The following is a 17,517-nucleotide window of genomic DNA, read 5'->3' as shown; positions in this document are numbered from 1 at the left end:
GGTGGATGCTTGGGGGGCTCCCGGGGTTCGCCGGGATGCCGGGAGCAGGAGGAGCGTGCCGGGGTAACCACGTGGCACCTCCGCAGGGCGGGCGGGTGACGGGCTCTGGAGAAACCGAGGAGCAGCCCCGGGGCCGCTCCACGAGGCACGGATGGGGCAGGGGGTCCCGGCAGCCCGGCGCCCTCACCGACAGCATGTTTTTGGAGATGATGACGGTGATGTTGTAGAGGATGAGGCAGTCCCAGAGCACGAGGCGAGCCCGCGCCGGCTTGCGCAGCATGGCGGTGCCGAAGAGGAGGAGGTAGAAGCAGGCGAGCAGGTAGCCGAGGCCGAAAAGGCTGATGCGGGTGGCACCGGTGATGAAGACCACGACCAGGACGAACCAGAAGAGGTAGCGGAAGACCACCACCTTCACCATGTCCAGGTATGACCTGTGGGTCGGGGTGCTCAGAGCAGGGTCCCCATCCCCTCCCAGCACCCACGTCGTTTCGGGGGGGGGGGGGCAGAAATGGGGCTGCCAAGCAGGGAAGGGGCAATTGGGGAGCTTGGCACTACCTCGGCTGGGGTGCAGCAAGGTGCTACCTGTCCCCACCCCCAACCAAACCAGCAGGACCCAAGTGTATGTGTCAGCCCTATCTGGGGGTCCCAGAGGCTGCTGGGGGGGGGTCCCCAATGCCCCTGGGGGTCCCAGTGCTCATCTCAACTTGGGGGTCCTGGGATATGAAGCCCCAGAGTCCCAGCCCAGGCTCGGGGAGGTCCTATCCCATTCCAGGGGGTACCGTCCTTGTCCCACAGGGTCCTGTCCCAGCCATGAGGGTCTAGTCCCAGCCCAGCCCTGGGGGGGTCCTGATGCCTACAGGGCTGCTGTCCCTGGCCCTGAGGAGCTCCGGGGTTGGGGATCCCGTCCCCATCCTGCGAGGACCCCAATGCCTGGGGGTCCCATCCCGTCCCAGCCCCCGGAGCCGTGCATGCCGCGCCGGCGGCGGGCGCCCACCGGCAGTGGATGAAGTTGGGCGTGGGGTTGTGGGGGTCCCGCGCCAGGTCGAGGCGGTCCGCGTTCTCGCCGGCGGCCTGCAGCCACTCCTCGGTGCGCTCGGCCACGAACACCCGCCACTGCTGGGCCGCGCACAGCAGCAGCACGAAGTCGTCTGCGGGCACACGGCTCAGCCCCGGCACAGGCCCCGCCCCATGGGAGGCGGGGCTCATACAGTCCCCACCCCTTCACTGCAAAGGGGGTGGGGCCAGCCACAAGCCCATCCCCCCAAGGGGCAGGGCTACTTCCAGGCTCCTCCTCCATAGGGATGGGGCCTCCACCTTCAGGGATGGGACCTCCACCAAGCTCCTCCCCAGGGGTGGGGTCTCCACCAAGCTCCTCCCACAGGGGGCAGGGCTCTATGCAGGCTCCTCCTACCCAAAAGGGGTGGGGCCCACCCCAACTCCACCCCCAACTCCACCCCTCCCAGCTGTCCTGGCAGGGGCCACCTCCCTTCTGCTCACCCCATCCAGGGGGAGAGGAGGAGACCCCCAGGGCTCTGCCTGGGGCTCGGGAGCCCCATGGGGGACAGGGGCATCAGGGAGGGGACAGGGACAGGGCACCGGGTACTCACTGATGAGGTTGGTGGATTTGGGGGCCACGTAGAAGTCGGGCAGGTAGAGCCACTTGATGAGCGCCGAGTTGATGGGGAGGGAATGGCTCCACCTCCAGGGATAGTCTGGGGGGGGCCAGCAGCCTCAGCGGCACGCTCGCCCCCATGTCCCCATGCAGAGTCCCCCATGTCCCTTACCCGTGTCCCCTTGCCCATGCCCCTTGCCCATGCAGAGGGCGGGTGGCATGCCCATGCATAGTCCCCCACGTCCCTTACCCATGTCCCCTTGCCCATATCCCCTTCCTGTGCCCAGGGTGGACGGCATGGCCACACACAGACCCCATCGGCACCCCCGAGCCCCTTACCCGAGCCCCCTTACCCATGCAGAGGGCGGGCGGCATGCCCACGCACAGCAGGTACTGGTAGAGGAGGAAGACCACGAGGAAGAGGCAGTACTTGGGCCAGAGGCAGGCGATGGCTGCCCGCCGGCGCCGCGTGAGGATGACGATGAGCCAGCAGCCGTGCAGGATCACCATGAAGTTCATCCGCTGCCCGATCACGTTCACCATCATGAGGAAGCAGATCTGGGGGTGGAGGAAATCAGCGGCTCAGATGCCCACCCCGGGGTGCTGGGAGCGGCAGTGCCCCCCAGGCACCCGCCACTGCCCGTTCCTCACCTCCAAGCCGAATTTGTAGTAGAAGTAGTTGAAGAAGTATTTGGCGCAGCTGATGAGGCCGTGGTCGAGGTGCTCACGGGACACGTCCTCGAAGATGGTCTCGGTGACGGGGGCCACCAGCTGGAACTGCTTGCGGTAATACTCCTGGTGCCGGTACACCACGGCCTCGAACACCAGCAGCAGCAGCACCAGCAGGTGGTTCTGGACGGGCAAGAGGGTGCTCAGGGCCTCAGGATGGTGCCGAGCACCCGTCCCCCGTGGCCTCTGCTCGATGCCCGTGTCAGCAGCACATGGGGGTCTCCACAGGCGCCCCAGGGCAGGGAGCATTGAGCAGACAAGCACAGGGGGGTCCTGCCTTCCCCCTCACCCACCTGGATGTAGCCCAGGTTGGGGAAGCCCTTGCGGATGCCGAACCAGTTGGCAGGGTCCACGGGGCCCCGGTACAGCGTGGAGTTGCCCAGCTCCTCCGGGCTCAGGTTGGTGGCGTTGTGCTGGGGCTGCAAGGGGAGCGCGAGCTGGGTGTCAGCACCCCCGGCAGACCCTGCCGGCAGCCGAATCCCACCCAGAAATGGGCATCTCCAGGTAGATCCGTGCCTCCGCAAGCACCCAGGCACCAGGCATCCACAACTCAGCGGCCGTGGCGCCCCGCTCGCTCCCCAGGCACCTGGGTGCAGTTGCTGGAGTACTCGCTGGGGTCAACGATCTTGAGCTGGTAGAGCATCTTGCAGACGATGATGATGCAGGTCCAGACGGTGGAGAGGCAGGAGGCCATGTGGCGGAAGCGGCAGTAGGGCATGGCGAAGGCCCACAGCAGCACCAGCAGGAAGTTCATCAGCGAGACCTGGGGAAGCGGCAGCGTCACAGCCTGGCCACCACCACCAGCAGAGGTGCCAACGTCCTCTGGGGCACGTCCCAGCGGGAGACCCTACCTCCTGCAGGGCCACCCAGACGGTGTAGAGAGCCACGAGTTTGAGGATGTGGAGCTCGAGCAGGCGCCCCACGAAGATCTGCGCACGGGTCAGCCTGTCCGAGAAGGTCCAGCCCAGCACGATGAGGCGCTCCAGCACCAGCCCCCATTTGGAGGGCACTATGGGGACACGGCCTGTCACCGTCCCACCCCTGCGCCTTCCTTGCCCTGTCCCGGCTTGGAGGACACCCCATCCCACCCTGCATCCCCCCTTCCCCATCCTGGAGGGCATCCCGTCCCACCCTGCATCCCCCCTGCCTGTCCCAGCTCCGAGGGCATCCCATCCCACCCCGCACCCTCCCTGCCCCATCCCAGCTCGGCGGATGCCCCGTGCCACCCCAGTACCCTGCGAGGCGGCGTCGGAGTCGTCCCCCTCAGCCCTGGCGCTCTCAGCGGCGGCCGCATCCCGCAGCAGGCGGCTCCCGTGCAGCTCCTCGGGCCTGCGGGGAGGACGGCTCAGCCACGGGCTCGGCACGCACCCACGGGTGCCCGGAGCGCGGCCCCGGCGTGGGGCCCTACCTGGGGATGTGGCAGGGCTGCGGCTCGGCCGCGGGGATGTGCTCCAGGTCGGTGATGTGCATGAAGGGCCGGTGGAAGTAGTGGAGCTGCAGGATGCAGGCCAGGAGGAAGAAGCCCGGGATGAGGGTGCTGGAGAAGAGCTCGGAGACGCTGAACTGCTCCAGACCCAGGTCGCCCAGCCTGGGCAAGAACGGGCAGGTTAGCGTGGGGCCGCATCCATCCCCCCTCCTTTTTCCCGGACCAGCCGGCAGGCATCCTCGGCAGAGCCCAGCCAGCCAGAGCCCAGAGCCCGTGCTCCTGGTTTCAACCCCAACACCCTGCGCCTCAGTTTCCCCATGCGCAATGGGCAGAGCCCAGCCCAGCACCAGCATCTCTTGGCCACGTCTCCGTGCCCGCCACCCTGCCACGAGGATGGTGGCGGTAGGGACGCCGGGCCGGGGACACTCACTGCTCATTGGTGAGACCCGTCAGGTTCCTCCAGTACATGGGGAAGTCCTCGAACTGGAAGGTGTACACGGCGATGAGCACCAGCATGGTGTACGCCACCACCAGCCACCAGAAGCCCTTCAGCACCTTGCGCCACAGGCTGTAGTACACCTGCAGGGACAGGACCGCGACGTCCCCTCGCACCGCTGCCGTGCCTCGGGGACGGGACGGCACCCAGCCGGGGCCCTACCTGGAAGAGGGTGAGGCAGAGCAGGAAGAGGAACATGTAGACGATCTTGTAGACGACGAGGCGCCCGGCGAAGCTCACCACGATGAACATGCCGGCGCACACGCAGATCCAGTACTTGGCGTAGAAATCCTGCACCAGGGCCCCCAGCTTCTTCAACACGTCCTGCTGCCGGCTGGGCTCTGCAAGGCACGGAGCCGGGCATGGGGCACAGATCCACCCGGACACCTGGGTCCCCCGGGAGCGCGCTGGCTGCCCGCGGTGGCCGGCTCAGCACGCTCACGTCGCTCAAACCCCGCTCCTGCCGGGTACACGGGCATGGGGAAACCCCAGTGGGGGTGCCCGGCTGGCAGCACCCGCTCGTACCTTCACCCCAGGCTGACAGGGAAGGGCATCGCACGCCCGCGTGGCATGGGGTGCTGGAGCTGGGGCACGGGGGGCACCCGTGTCCCCAGCCTGGCCCCACCGTCGTGCAGGGACCCCAGTGCCCTCACCCGTGTCCGAGACCGTCACCTCCAGGAGCGGGGTGGACGGGCACTTCCTCGTCAGGAGCTTCTCCTGGACGAACTGCCGCACCAGGAGCCAGAAGGTGAGGGTGAGCAGGAGCTGCGGGGACAGGCGGTGAGCGGAGACAGCCCCGGTCCCGCTGCCCGCAGGGACGGCGACGGGGACGGGGACGGCACGGCGTTACCTTGGCCCCCAGGTCCAAGCAGGGGTACTTGGGGCGCACCAGCCCCAGCTGCTCGAGGCTCATGAAGCCGACGCGGGTGGGCAGCTCGGGGGCCAGGTCCATGCCCCAGACGTACTGCAGGCTGCAGAGGGCGATGCCGTAGAGCAGGATGAAGGGCGAGCAGAGCATGGCGAAGTGGTGCCGGCTCCGCACGATCCAGATGAGGCAGGCCCAGAGCAGCAGCACGAAGGTCAGCCAGCTGTGGTACGTGATGCTCCACACCTGGAGCGGGGAGGGAGCACGCGGCCGCTCGCCTGGGCTCGCCCGTGGGTGCCGAGCCGGCCGGCCCAGGAGGTGCCCGGTGGCCCCGCAGCCCCGCGTCCCCCCCTCACCATCATGGCAATGAGGGCGCAGACGTAGCTCTGGTTCATGATGACGTGACCCAGCGTGTGCAGGGGCAGCCGCTCCGAGTGCCGCTTCTTGCCTGGCCGCGGGGAGAGGGAGCCGTGAGACGCCCCCCCGCCGGCACCCGCACCCAGCCCTCCCCATGCCCACCCCGGAGAGGGGCTCAGCCACGGACACCAGGCATCGCTCCATCCGGCACCGGGCACTGCCCCCGGGAGGGGCAATTGCCCCCAGCAGTGCTGGGAGTGGGCAGCAGGGGGCAGCTCTGCCCCACGCTTGAGGGGGGGCAATTGCCCCAGGGTGCAGGGAATTGCCCCGGGGGGGCAGGCAGGGGGGGGGGCTGGGTGCCAGGTTTGGGGCCGGGCGCGCGGGCAGACTTACCCGGCTGCGGCGCGGTGCCCATGACGTGGACGGTGCAGTTCTCGGGGCCGCTGCCCGGCTTCTCGGCGCCGGGGGACAGCATGGGCTGGGGGGGGGGGCAGAGAGGGCTGAGCCGGGCACGGGGGCCCCGGGCTCCCAGCACCCCCCCCCCCCTTGGGGCACACCGCCGTGCCCCTCTCCCCGTGCACGGGGGAGAAGCGCTGGGGACCCCCCATCCGTGCGCATCCAGGCCCCGCTCCCCCACCTTGGTGTCCTCAGCCAAGCCGTCGCCATCCTTGGGCCAGCTCTCCAGCTCCACCAGCTCCCTGTCCGGGCACCGCTCCGGCGGCGCGGCTCGCTGCGGGGGGAAGCAGCCGGCTCAGAGCAGCCCTGCAGGAGCCGCCGGGGCCAAGGGGGGGGTCCTGTCCTGTCCCCCCCCGCCACGGGCACCCCACTGCTCCAGCATCCTCTCCAAAGCGGGACACCCCTGGTGCAGGGGCTGGAGCTGTTGGGCATTGCCAGGGCAGGGGGACGCTGCTGCACCACCCACGGGGTGGGCATGAGGTCCAGCTCAGTCCGGCAGCCCCACTGGCATCCCGGCCGCAGGCAGGACGAGCCCCTCACCCTCTCGCCAGCATCCAGGCGCCGCAGCTTCAGGAGAGTGGCCACGGTGTAGTAGAGCAGGAGCAAGATGCCGGGGTTGGCGTAGACGGGCCAGGGGTGGCCGGTGTTGAGCACCAGGGCGTTGGGCTGGGAGCAGTTGGTGTACAGGACGATGTCCTTGAAGCCGAAGACCCTGCGGGCATGGAGCGGGCAGTGGTCACCCCGCGGCGGGCGCAGGGAGCCCAGGGGCCGCGCCACCATCCTGGCCCCATCCTGGCTCCGTGCCCTGGCACGGGGGCAACCTCCAGCCGCCTGAGCCGCGGCCCCCGGGGACCCGCCGCAGCCCGGAGCGGGCCGGGAGCCAAGCAAGGAGCCGGGCCGGCTGCCGGCTCTCCCCGGGGAGCCGGCCGGGCACGCGGCCCCGCGGGGGGCTGCAGGCGGCTGCCGGCAGGACTCACCGTGCCCAGATGGTGGGGGGCGGGAAGACCCCCTGGACGAAGGGCGTCTGGTAGACGTAGAGGCAGAGGAGGTGGGCGCCGGCGTAGACGCCGACGAGGACGCAGAGGGCATCGAAGGCCAGGCGGCTGGCGGGGAAGTGGCAGGCCCACCACGTGCACAGCCCCACGAAGAGCAGGTAGTAGACGCTGGAGGAGGCGGAGGGCAGGGTGATCCCTGGGGAGCAGGGCCCCCGCGGGCGGTCAGTGCGCGGCCGAGCATCCCCGGGCACGGCCGCCCCCCGCTCCTGCTGAGACCCCCCCAACTCGTCTCACGCCCGCGCCGCCCCTCCACACACACACCCTGCACCCACCTGCCAAGGCCAGCAGCAGGACGGCCAGCCCCGTCCCGGCTGCCCGCAGCAGCCAGTGAGCCGTCACCCGCAGCTTGGCGCTCAGCGGCGTCTCCCCGCCGGCCGCCCCGCCGCGCCGCTCCACGTCCTCCTCCGCCTCCTCTTCCCCCTGCCGGGCAAGGCGAGCGCGGGATGGCCGGGACACAGCGGCAGCGGGATCCCGAACCGCCCCCCGCTGCGGCATCAGCATCCCCGCCGCCCTGCAACCCTGCTGCAGAGGTCCTGGCACCGCGCGCGTGGCTCCACGCTCAGTGCTGTGCCTCAGTTTCCCCACAGCTCAGGTGGACACAGAGCTATGGAGCCCTATGCATGGCCGGGGACGGGGTGCAGCGGGGTTGGTGCAAGGAGGCACCCCCGAAACACCAGCACCCCCAGCCCACCCGGGTCCTGGCATCTGGTTTGGCCCCGCAAAGACGCTTGCTGAGGCCCAAGCCCAGCAGACGGCCGGGAGGGTGTTTAGGGAAGGCAGGGGGCTGGAAACCCGTCCCCGCGCAGGGCAGCCCTCCCTGTGCCAGCGCCGGCGCCGGCTGGGGGCATCCTGCTCGGCGCTGAGCCGGTGCGCAGCCCTGCACCTGGCTGTGTTTATCTCATTAGCCACTTGGAAAGCTCCTCCGAAACAAGCCTGTTTTCTTGGCGCCGGGGCCCGGGTTTATCTCATTAGCCGCTTGGAAAGCTCCTCCGAAACAAGCCTGTTTTCCTTGGCGCCGGGGCCCGGGTTCCCGGCGCTGAGCTTTTTTCCAGGCTGCCTTCCGCGCTGGCCCGTGCTCACGGCAAAGGCATCCGCATCTGCCCGGGCTCCGGTTACAGCCCGGACCAGCGAGCATCCGTGCTGCCGAGCGCCTGGGACGGCACTGAGCCCCACCGGGGGCTTTACCGGGCCTGGGGGACCGGTGTCCCCCGCCGCGAGCTGCGGCACGCACCGGCGGTCCCGCTCGCGCACCAGGAGCGGGTCTGGAGACGCAGGGCACCGGGCACCGCGCTCCCACCGGCCGGCCCGGGGCAGGAGCGGCTTGTGAGCACCCAGCTCCGTGGTCCCACATAATGCGGCTCTGTGCAGCCGGGCTGTTTGCTGGGATCCCTATGGAAACGGCGGAGCAAACACGGGCACTCCTCCGCTCCGGCGGCCGCGGCTGAGTCACGCTGGCCTTTATGAGGTGCCGCGCGCAGGGACCGGCGCGTGGGAGCCGCAGAGAAGCGGGAGCTGCGGGGACGGACCCGGCCCACCGGCACTGACCGCTCGCCGGGCGGCCAAAGCTCCCCTCCCGCTCCTCAGCCCTGAAACCTGTCCGAGATCACTGGCCCCGGGGTGCGGAGCCGGGGACACTGCAGTGCAAAGCCCCCGTGTCCCGGGCAGCCCCGGACTGCGCATCTGGGGATGCCGGAGCGAAGGCGGTGCCACCCGGCGCCAGGGCCCGGGAAGGGATGCAGGAGCGGGTGGGCTGCCAGCAGAGCCGTGGCGGAGGCTCGGATGGACGGTGCCGGGGGGGACGCTCTCACCTGCTCAAGGGGCTCCAGGGACTCCGGCCTGCGGGCGCGGGTGGCAGCGCCGGCCTTGGGGACGAGGCGGTGGCACAGGCACAGGCAGAGCGACGACACCAGCAGGATGCCCACGTCGGGCGCCACGAGGCGCACCGAGTTGAGGATGTCGTTCAGGTCCAGCCTGGCAGGGGAGAGCAGAGCACGGGAGGACTCGGTGGGGACTCGGGGACGTGGACCGCGACGCCCGGCACGGCTCGCACCCCGCACCAGCGCACGGAGGGGCTGAGCTCGGCGGCACCCCGACGGCTGCAGACGCCCCGGCTCCCTGCACGGCACCGGCCCCACGGCCGCCCCGTGCCCGCGGCGCTGCCCTCACCTGGTGACGCCGACGTGCCGGGCGAGGATCTCCCAGGTGCTGCCTGCGGGGAACCACAGGGGTGCTGAGCGCGGCGCGGCCAAGGGAAAGAGCCCGGCTCGGGGGCTCCCTGGCAAGCGCAGCTCTGGCCGGGGGCCTGACCACGAAGCCGGCACCCCGCTGTCCCCGACAGCCCGCCACCCAGCCCCGGGGCGCAGGGGGCTCCTCTGTGGGCCTGGGTGACACCTCGGAAAGCAGCAGGGCCCCAGGAGCTGGCAGGTGGCTGGGTTTCCCGGGCCGGGCGCTGCAGGTGGCGGGCCCGTGCCCCGGAGCGCGATGCCGAGCCTGGGGACGGGGAGCGCGGCTGCCGGCGAGCCAAGCCTGGCTCTCCGAAAGGGAAACGTTCCCCAGTGCCGCGGCTCCCTCGAGGGGGAGAGCGGAGCCGCGTTCAGCCAGGCCGGAGAGCCGCGAGCAGGCAGCGGCCAGGGGACCAGCCGGGAAAAGGGCTGCTTCCCCGTGGAAGCGGATCCACGGTCCCGCCGGAGCAGGGGCGGAGGCACCGCGGCGGTTTGCCCGGGCTCGGTGGGACGGGGCGCCCCACGGCGCGGGGGGCAGGTGCGGTGGGAGGGCGGGGGGGGCCCCGCGGGCGCCCCGCACTCACAGCTGGGCCCCAGCAGCTGGTCCAGGACGGGCAGCGTGTAGAGGCATATCTGGAAAACGAAGTGGGCGATGAGGAAGATGATGCTGGTTCCCAGGACAGCTTTGAGGAGGCGGCCGGTGTGACCTGCAAGAGGGGACGAGGCACCCCCATTACCCGCGGCATGCCAGCACCCCAGCGGGGCCCGGGGGGCTTCAGCGTGGCCACGCTCCAGCCCGGCTGTGGCCTCCCTGGGTGCTCCGGTCCCGGCTGCGCCGCCACGGGCAGGGACATGCGGTGGGGTCAGCTCCAGGGTGTCCCCGGGCGTCCCGGTGGCCCAGGGAGGTTGCCCCGAGATGGGTAGGGACCATCCGGCAGCGCTTAGGATCCCAGCAGGACCCTGCCAGTCCAGCACCTCCCCCCCCGAGGGCATCCCTTCATGCAGCGTTCCTGGGGAAACTGAGGCACTCTGCTCTCCACCACCAGCTGGTGAAGGGGGTGGTTTTTGGCCACTGGAGCTGTGCCGAGGTGCTGCCCATGGCTGCGTGTCAGGGGGATGAGGGAGGTGGGGAGCAGGGGTCCCCGCGGCCCCGGCGCGCTCCCTCGCCCGCCCCGGAGCCGGCCGTGCCCAGCGCCGCGCTCGCCCAAGCAGCGCCCTCCAACCCAGCCGGCACCGAGCGCTTCCCCGTCCCCGCTCCACGGGAAGCCGCATCAGATGCTCTTGCTCCGAGCCAGAGCGCTCCCCTTCCCAACCCCATCCCATCCTGCCCATGCCGGAGTGCCGGCCCAGGGCTGCCCCCCCTTCCCACGGCTGGAATTTCCCGGGGGCGGCAGCGCAGGAGCCAGCGCTCCCCCGCACCGCGCCGCCGGCCCCGTCACACCTTCCGCCAGCTGCGGCCGTGCCCCCGGCCCGCCCGCCCGGCTCCGCGGGCCCCGCTCCCATTTTCCCTGCCGCTGGAAAGGCCGCGAGCCCGCGGCCCCCGCGGCAGCTGCACGCCGCCCGGGGGGCGGCCCCGGGCCAAGCTCTCCCTCCGCTTGTTTTTTCCTGTAAGTCCGCGCGCTGGCTCTCGGCAGCGCCCGGGCTCCGACGCCGTGAAAGCCCATGAAATATTCAGAGGGCAGAGCTTTTAGCGATGGCAGTGCCAGGCGCTGCCAGCTCCCGCCGCAGCGCGGCTCAGCCTGGCGCAGAGGGCACGGGCACCCGGAGAGGGGCGCAGCCCTCGCTGCCTGCCAGCTCGCGACGGGCAGCCGGGCCCCGGCGTGAAGCAGGGTGCCCCCCACCCGCTGCGCGGAGCCCCCCAGCCGGCGCCTTGGCTCTCCTCCAGCGCTGCCAGCGCGCGCCCCCGGGGATGCGCCCTGGGTACCCGCCGTGGGGGGACGCACCCCATGCGTGCACCGTGGGTGCCCCCCATGCACTTTGCATCCACCGTGGGGACGTGCACCGTGCACCCGTGTGTGCCCACCGTGGGGACATGCCCCGTGCACCCACGGCGTGCACCCACCGCAGGCCACGGCGGAGGGGCTCGGCGCGGTACGTCCCCGCCCGCCCCGCGGGCACAGCCCAGCTCTGAGGTTTCTGGTTAATAAGGCTGGGACTCGAAACTGGCCTTTTCGTAGCCAGAAGCCTATTAATAGCCGGGCCGGGCTATAATTAACGGAGCGAGGCCGCCACACGGAGCCACGCGTCCCCGTGCTGCCCAGCCTGGGGGAAACCACAGAGGAAGGAGAGCAGGTACCCGCTCGAGGGCGGCTCGCAGCCCCCTCGCCCTAAAAATAGCTCCCGCGCACCAAGCTGCCCCGGGGCCGCCCGTGCAGCCTGCCCCACGGGGTGCCAGCCCGGAGGGGCCGCGCGCAGCACCCCCAGCCCCAACGCCGGGCTCCCACCGGGGCAGCGCCGGCCCCGCCAGCCTCCCATCGGTGCCCGGAGCCCGTGCGGGGGGTGGCACAGGTGCTGGCAGCCCCTGCGGCACCCGAGGCGGTGGCTGCCCGCCCCGGAGATCGCCCTCCGGCAGCGATCGGTGCACCCAGCCGGGGCTGCCGCCGCCGCCACCCCGAACCGATGGCGGACCCGGTCCCCACGCGCGTGGGGCTGCAGCAGCCCCCCCCCAGCCCTCACCTTTCACAGAGTGCTCGGAGGGTCCCAGGAACCAGGGCAGCAGCAGGAGGTAGAGCAGGTACACCAGCGAGAGGACGTTGAAGCGGAAGAGGCAGGCTGGGGACAGAGGCACGAGCAGAGTTAGCACCGGGGTCCCGCGGCACGGGGATGGCACCCACGGAGGGACGGCCCCAGCCATAACCTCCCCACCCCAGGGACTCTGGTGTCCCCTCACACACCCACCCCGTGGCACAGGAGAGACCACCAGGAAAGCCCAGAGCCCCCTGGAACAAAACAAGCTGGGAACCCCACAGCGATAACCTGCCACTCTGCACGGTGCCCGGCACCGGGTGCATTTGGGGCGTCCCTGCCCAGCAGCACGTCCCCAGTCGGCCCGGCACTGTGCCAGGGTCCCCCAGGAGCCGGAGCGGGCAGCCGCTCGGGGGGATTTCTGCATTGGATTTTGTCCCTTCCTGCTCTGCACCGGAGCTCTGGGAAGCGGGGCCTCTGGGAAGGTTTTGCCGTCTGAGCTGCCCGCGCGGTGCCAGCGCTGCCTCGCTCTGCCCTCGCCGGCAGATTGATCCGCGGGGCTGAAGCAAGGCGCTGCAGCCCCCCGCGCCCGCGGGGCCGAGCGGGCCACCTGCGGGACCCCGTGCGCGGGCAGGCTGGTCCGTCCCTCCCATCGCTCCCTGTGGGAGGACCGAGGGCACCCCACAGGGAAGGGATCGTCCAAGGGACGTTGGTGCAGCGCCTGGCACATGCCCAGGGGCTCTGCTCCATCTCAGGGGCAGGTCAGGGCCCTTGGCACAAGAGCGATGAGCAAAATCAGCTTTATTCTGATGTTTAAAATAAAACCCCTTCCCGTAAGACGGTGCTGAGCTTTGCTCGCCGCTATCGCAACGCCGTGATGTTACTTCCCAGCAGCGCCAGGAGCAGCATCTGCCCCGGCAGGACGCGAGGGACCCCCAGGCACCACGGCGCTGGCTGGGTGCAGGTGGCAGAGCCTCGGGGCGCCCCTGGTCCCGCGAGGGGCCGCGTGGCCGGGCCCCCCCCCATGGCCGGGCCGGACCCCGACCCGCTGCCCACCCCAGCGCGGGCACAGCCGCCGCTGGGGCGCTCACCTGCCCCGCCGGCGGCCCCGCTCCAGGCCCGCCACCAGCTCTCCACCTTCCCCCTCGCTTATTTTTAGCCCTAAATTACAGCTTGCTTTCAGGCGCGAAACTGCTGGAGGAGCTGGGGAGGGAGCTCTGCACCCGAGCCAGCACCCCGGGGCTGTCACCAGCACAACGGGGACGCGGACGCTGCATTCCCCACAGCCGCACGTGTGCACCGGCTGAGCCGTGACAGATGCCGGCACCTGCTCCGGTGGGGACGGAGGCATGCCCTGGGTGAGCCTGCAGCTGCCGCCCAGGCGGGAGGCCTCGGTGATGGGCACGGCTGCCCCTGGGCAGAGCCGGCTGCACGCTCGGCCCCATGAGACACCGCGAAGCCAGCGTGTGGCCAGCCGGAGGGGAAGCGAGTGGCAGAGCCCAGCAGCTTTGCTTTTTAGCCACACTCCCCCTCCACATGGTCCCCGGTTGGGGAGGAGGACGCCTGTCGCCTACCCCACGAGCTGGAGCGGCACATCCCCACGCTTCCCAACTCCCCATCAGCAGCCCCAGGCCCCAGCCCCAGGCAGAGGGGCCCTTGGGAGTCCCGCAAAAGCCAGGGAGCCCCCAGGGCCACCCAGGGAGGGGATGGTCACAAGGCACCGGCAGCGGGGTGCCAGACCCCCGTGTCGGCTCAGCCGGGGCAGGGACGCTCGCCCCTTCCCTGCGCCCGCGTGGCCGTGGGAACAGCCCCCCCCCGTGGGACCGGGGCTGCCCGCTGGGGAAGGGGGCAAAGCCCGGCGAGAGGCCGGGGGGAGCGGGCCGGGTGCCAGGGACGTGCTCCGCACCAGCGAGCCGGGCACAGCCCTTCCTGTGTTTACGGGTTTCTATGGGACGGCTCATCCCAGGGCGACATGCACGAGGGCAGCGGGGTGGCCGGGGAGGGCGCACGGCCCCCAGCACCGCTGCCGGCAAGACCTCCCCCCCCCCCCTCCACCAGCCAGCCTGGCACCCCCATCCGGCAGCAGGGTGGCACGGGAATGGGTCAGGAGGGGACGGCACCAGGAATGCACTCGACAGCCCAGGGCGCGGGTCCGGCCTCTCCCAGGCACCCACGTCCCAGGCTGCACCCTGGGGTGGGGGGTACCCAGGACCCTGCTCGCGTCCCCGTGCCTGCAGAGAGGCCCGTCACCCCGCCAGCCGGCTCCCGGCAGTGACCCCAGCCTGCAGGATGCGTCACCTCCCCGAACGCCGCGCTACGTTTCAGTGAACCATGATCTCATGGAGCAAATATTCCTCTTCCCGTGCCAGCGGCAACGAGGCCGAGAGGAACCTTCCTGGGGAGGGCCGCGAGCCGCCGTGCCGGCTGACGTGGGAGGGGATCACCCCTCCCACCCGGCCCCCCGCATCCCGCTTCCCGGGGCAGAGGTGCCCGCGGGGCCAGGACCAGCCCTGGCAGGGCTGAGCTGCAGCCAGCCCATGCCGAGGCTGTGGGCAGCGCTTGCCCCAACCCCGCTCCAGGACAGGAGCACCCGAAGGCGCCCAGGGGACCCAGCCCCAGCGCAAGCTGCTGTCCCCACCACGGCCACCCCACGGATGCTGCTGGCGAGGACAGGAGCAGCGGGGGCCAGAGCCCCATTGGCATCACCGGGGCTGGGGCCCAGCTGGCACAAGAGACACCCGGGGAGGACGGGGACTGCCGGGCACCCAGGACGAGCACGCACCGCAGGGACCATGCACCCACAGCCGGGACAGCACAGCCCAGCCAGCGCCGCCTGGCCCAGGGGACTATGCCACCAGTTAGAGGCTCCTGGGACACGGGGGCCAGGGACATCACCCCCGGGAGGAGGCGAAGGCCAGCTCCGAGGACACAGGCAGGTATCAGGGCTCAGCATTGGCTGTTACACTGCCAAGGGCTTGGAGAAGCCTCCTGCGAGCAGCGAGGCTGCAAACCCGTGCGGCCGGGTGCTCAGCAGGGCTCCAGGCAAGCCCCGGGCGCTCAGCTGCCCGGTCACAGCACTGCTGCTCCCTGAGCATCTGGAGCAGCATGGTCTGGTGAAGCACAGCTATCAGGAGCAGAGCCCGGCTGCAGCATCACTGTGCCCCGAGCATCTGGAGCAGTATGGTTTGGTGAAGCACAGCTATCAGGAGCAGAGCCCGGCTGCAGCACCACTGTGCCCCGAGCATCTGGAGCAGTATGGTTTGGTGAAGCACAGCTATCAGGAGCAGAGCCTGGCTGCAGCACCACCATGCCCTGAGCATCTGGAGCAGCACGGTCTGGTGAAGCATGGCTACCGGGAGCAGAGCCAGGCTGCCCAGCTGCAGCACCACTGTGCCCCGAGCATCTGGAGTGGCACAATCCAGCAAAGCACAGCTACCGGGAGCAGAGCCGCAAGCCATCGTGGTGGCCCCCAGAAGCATGTTCAGGCTGAGAGCACCCAAGCAAGCCGCAGGATTGGCCACATCCCTGGTCGTGGCGGGGGACCCAAAGGCACCCTCCCCTCAGCCCTGCTCCGGCCCTGGCAAACACAACCATATTTGGGCTGGAGACGAGTGCCGGAGCCACTGGCCTGAGTCACGCTGGCGGAGGAGGGACTGCACATGGCACGGGACAAGCAGAACAGCTCCTGCGCATCCCGTCACCCGGCCAGAGCCATCAACCAAGCCTGGCTGTGGCAGCACCCGCGGGACCCTGCAGCCAGGCAGCCCTGCTGCAGCGCGGCACCGCTTGCTCACCTCTCCCTGGCGCCGAGCCCAGCCGGCTCCCCGGACCCTGGCCCCGAGGCTGGGAGCAGGGGTGCAGCCGGCCACAGCTCCCGCTCCCTCTGCGGGCAGCCCAGCTCGAGCCCGGCACTGGGAAAGTTCCCGCGTCAGCCTCCCGGGAGGCCGCGAGGAGAGCGGTCGCTGCTCGCCACGGCCCCCACGCCGGGCCAGCCCCTCGGCCGCCAGCACCGGGGCTCTGCGGACCTTTCAGGCCTTGGGGAGGAAAGATTTTAACGGAGCTTCCCGAGACGGGCCCAGCTGCAGGGAGGCCGCAGCTCCTCCCCTGGCATCCGTGACTCCGGCTTGGGGCAGCCCACGTTTGGGACGTGCACGCGCTCCTCAGCTTTGCACCCGCCTCTCCAGGGCGCCTTCCTCGGAGGGGCCGGAGCACCCAGCCGCAGCGGCGCGGGCGCTTCACCCTGCACGGACTGGGAGGGAACCGGTTCCCCCGCCGCCGGCGGTGCCGATGGAGCAGGGGGAGCGCTCGCACGGGGAGGAGCGGAGGGGAAAACCAGTTCTGCCGAGTGGGGAAACGGCGCCAGGAGCAGAGCGGCGCCGGGGCCGGCTGCGCCCCACGCAGCACCCTGCTCCTCCCGGACCACCCTGCAGGGAGCCAGCCGGGACGGCGCGACGTGCCCCAGCCCAGCGCCACGGTGCCTGCTGGCACGCGGCTCCGCGCGGCCACCCGCTGCCTGCGACGCCTCTGCTGGGCATCGCCCGCGCCCCCCCCCCCCCAGCAAGGTCCGAGCACCTGGGCAGGCTGCGCCCAAGCGGTCAGGGCTGAGCAGGCTGGACCCGCGTCCCCAAAAAGCCTCTCTACAAGCCTCCTCCCCCGCCATCAGGGGACTCCGGAGCAGCCAGGAGAGCTCTGACGTTGCTAGAGGATTAATCCGTCACTGCAGCCGGAGCTGGCAGCCAGAAGCACTTGAAATATTAACCAAGTTAATATGCTGAGAGGCGGATAAATCACAGCACCGGGGAGCTCAGCAAGATGCACTGGATTTCTTTAAACACCAGCCTTTAATCTTCCCTTGAGAGCTCCCGCGCCACTGCTGGGGCGGCAGCGCCGGCAGGGGAGCCGGCCCGGGGGGAGGCCCGCGAGCGGTGCTCCCCTCCGCGCAGCGCTCCCCGCTGCCCCACGGCGAGGCCAGCCCCAGCGCGCCCGCGGGACGGCCCGGCTCCCCGCGGCTCGAACCTCTCCCATGCCCCTGGCGCCCAGCTGGCTCTCTCCATGCAGCCCAGGGAGAGCCTGCGGCACAGAAAACACCCACCTCACCCCAAATGGCTCGCCCATGGCCGCTGCCCTCCCTCGGCCGGTCCCGCACCCCTCCACCCACTCCCGCGCCGGGAGCTGCTCATTGATTGGCACCGGCACAGCCGCTCTCTCTGCTGGGACCCGCGGCCGCTCGGTATTAATTAGCAGAGCTCTTTAATTCACTGCATGCACTGCTATTTTCGCACAGCCCCGTCACCTGCGGTGGCAGCCAGGCAGCTCGGCCAAGCCACTTTCCCCCCGCGGGGCTGCGGCGAGGGCCCGGGGTGCCCGTGCCGGGCCTCTGCCTGGCCCTGGCCCAGCTCCGTCCCTGCCACAGGTAGGGGCTCCCGGGCACGGCCGGGCGGCAGCGTGGCTGGAGCTGGGTGGGTTTTGGTGCACGGAGGCCCCGGGAAGCGGGCAGAGCCAGGCGGAGGCTAACGAACCCGGCCACGCACGGCACCAGAGTGGCTCTCCCTGATCCCGGGAGGAGGCTGTGCCGCGGAGACAGGGTGGATTTTGCAGTGTCCCAGCAGCCGGG

General features: G+C 70.7%; 1 protein-coding gene across 1 annotated transcript in view; it reads right to left on the bottom strand.

Moving 5' to 3' along the window:
• The window catches only part of PIEZO1 (piezo type mechanosensitive ion channel component 1 (Er blood group)), a 31,677-nt gene that overhangs the window by 9,389 nt on the left and 4,771 nt on the right, over window positions 1-17,517 (bottom strand). The window contains exons 2-25 of the mRNA XM_067302364.1: window positions 11,895-11,990; window positions 9,803-9,925; window positions 9,163-9,205; window positions 8,805-8,967; window positions 7,269-7,416; window positions 6,919-7,132; window positions 6,482-6,653; window positions 6,123-6,215; window positions 5,879-5,963; window positions 5,485-5,576; window positions 5,114-5,374; window positions 4,917-5,028; window positions 4,426-4,604; window positions 4,198-4,346; window positions 3,750-3,929; window positions 3,576-3,670; window positions 3,193-3,350; window positions 2,928-3,104; window positions 2,635-2,760; window positions 2,264-2,464; window positions 1,966-2,170; window positions 1,608-1,712; window positions 995-1,148; window positions 188-431 (exon numbers count right to left, since the gene is read on the bottom strand). Of these exons, the coding sequence (XP_067158465.1) occupies window positions 188-431; window positions 995-1,148; window positions 1,608-1,712; window positions 1,966-2,170; window positions 2,264-2,464; window positions 2,635-2,760; window positions 2,928-3,104; window positions 3,193-3,350; window positions 3,576-3,670; window positions 3,750-3,929; window positions 4,198-4,346; window positions 4,426-4,604; window positions 4,917-5,028; window positions 5,114-5,374; window positions 5,485-5,576; window positions 5,879-5,963; window positions 6,123-6,215; window positions 6,482-6,653; window positions 6,919-7,132; window positions 7,269-7,416; window positions 8,805-8,967; window positions 9,163-9,205; window positions 9,803-9,925; window positions 11,895-11,990 (3,575 nt within the window). The remainder of the gene's footprint in view (window positions 1-187; window positions 432-994; window positions 1,149-1,607; window positions 1,713-1,965; window positions 2,171-2,263; window positions 2,465-2,634; window positions 2,761-2,927; window positions 3,105-3,192; window positions 3,351-3,575; window positions 3,671-3,749; window positions 3,930-4,197; window positions 4,347-4,425; window positions 4,605-4,916; window positions 5,029-5,113; window positions 5,375-5,484; window positions 5,577-5,878; window positions 5,964-6,122; window positions 6,216-6,481; window positions 6,654-6,918; window positions 7,133-7,268; window positions 7,417-8,804; window positions 8,968-9,162; window positions 9,206-9,802; window positions 9,926-11,894; window positions 11,991-17,517) is intronic.

Source organism: Apteryx mantelli, chromosome 10 (assembly GCF_036417845.1).
Source record: "Apteryx mantelli isolate bAptMan1 chromosome 10, bAptMan1.hap1, whole genome shotgun sequence".
NCBI classification, from domain to species: Eukaryota; Metazoa; Chordata; class Aves; order Apterygiformes; family Apterygidae; genus Apteryx; species Apteryx mantelli.
This window is presented reverse-complemented; position numbering and strand designations above follow the sequence as displayed.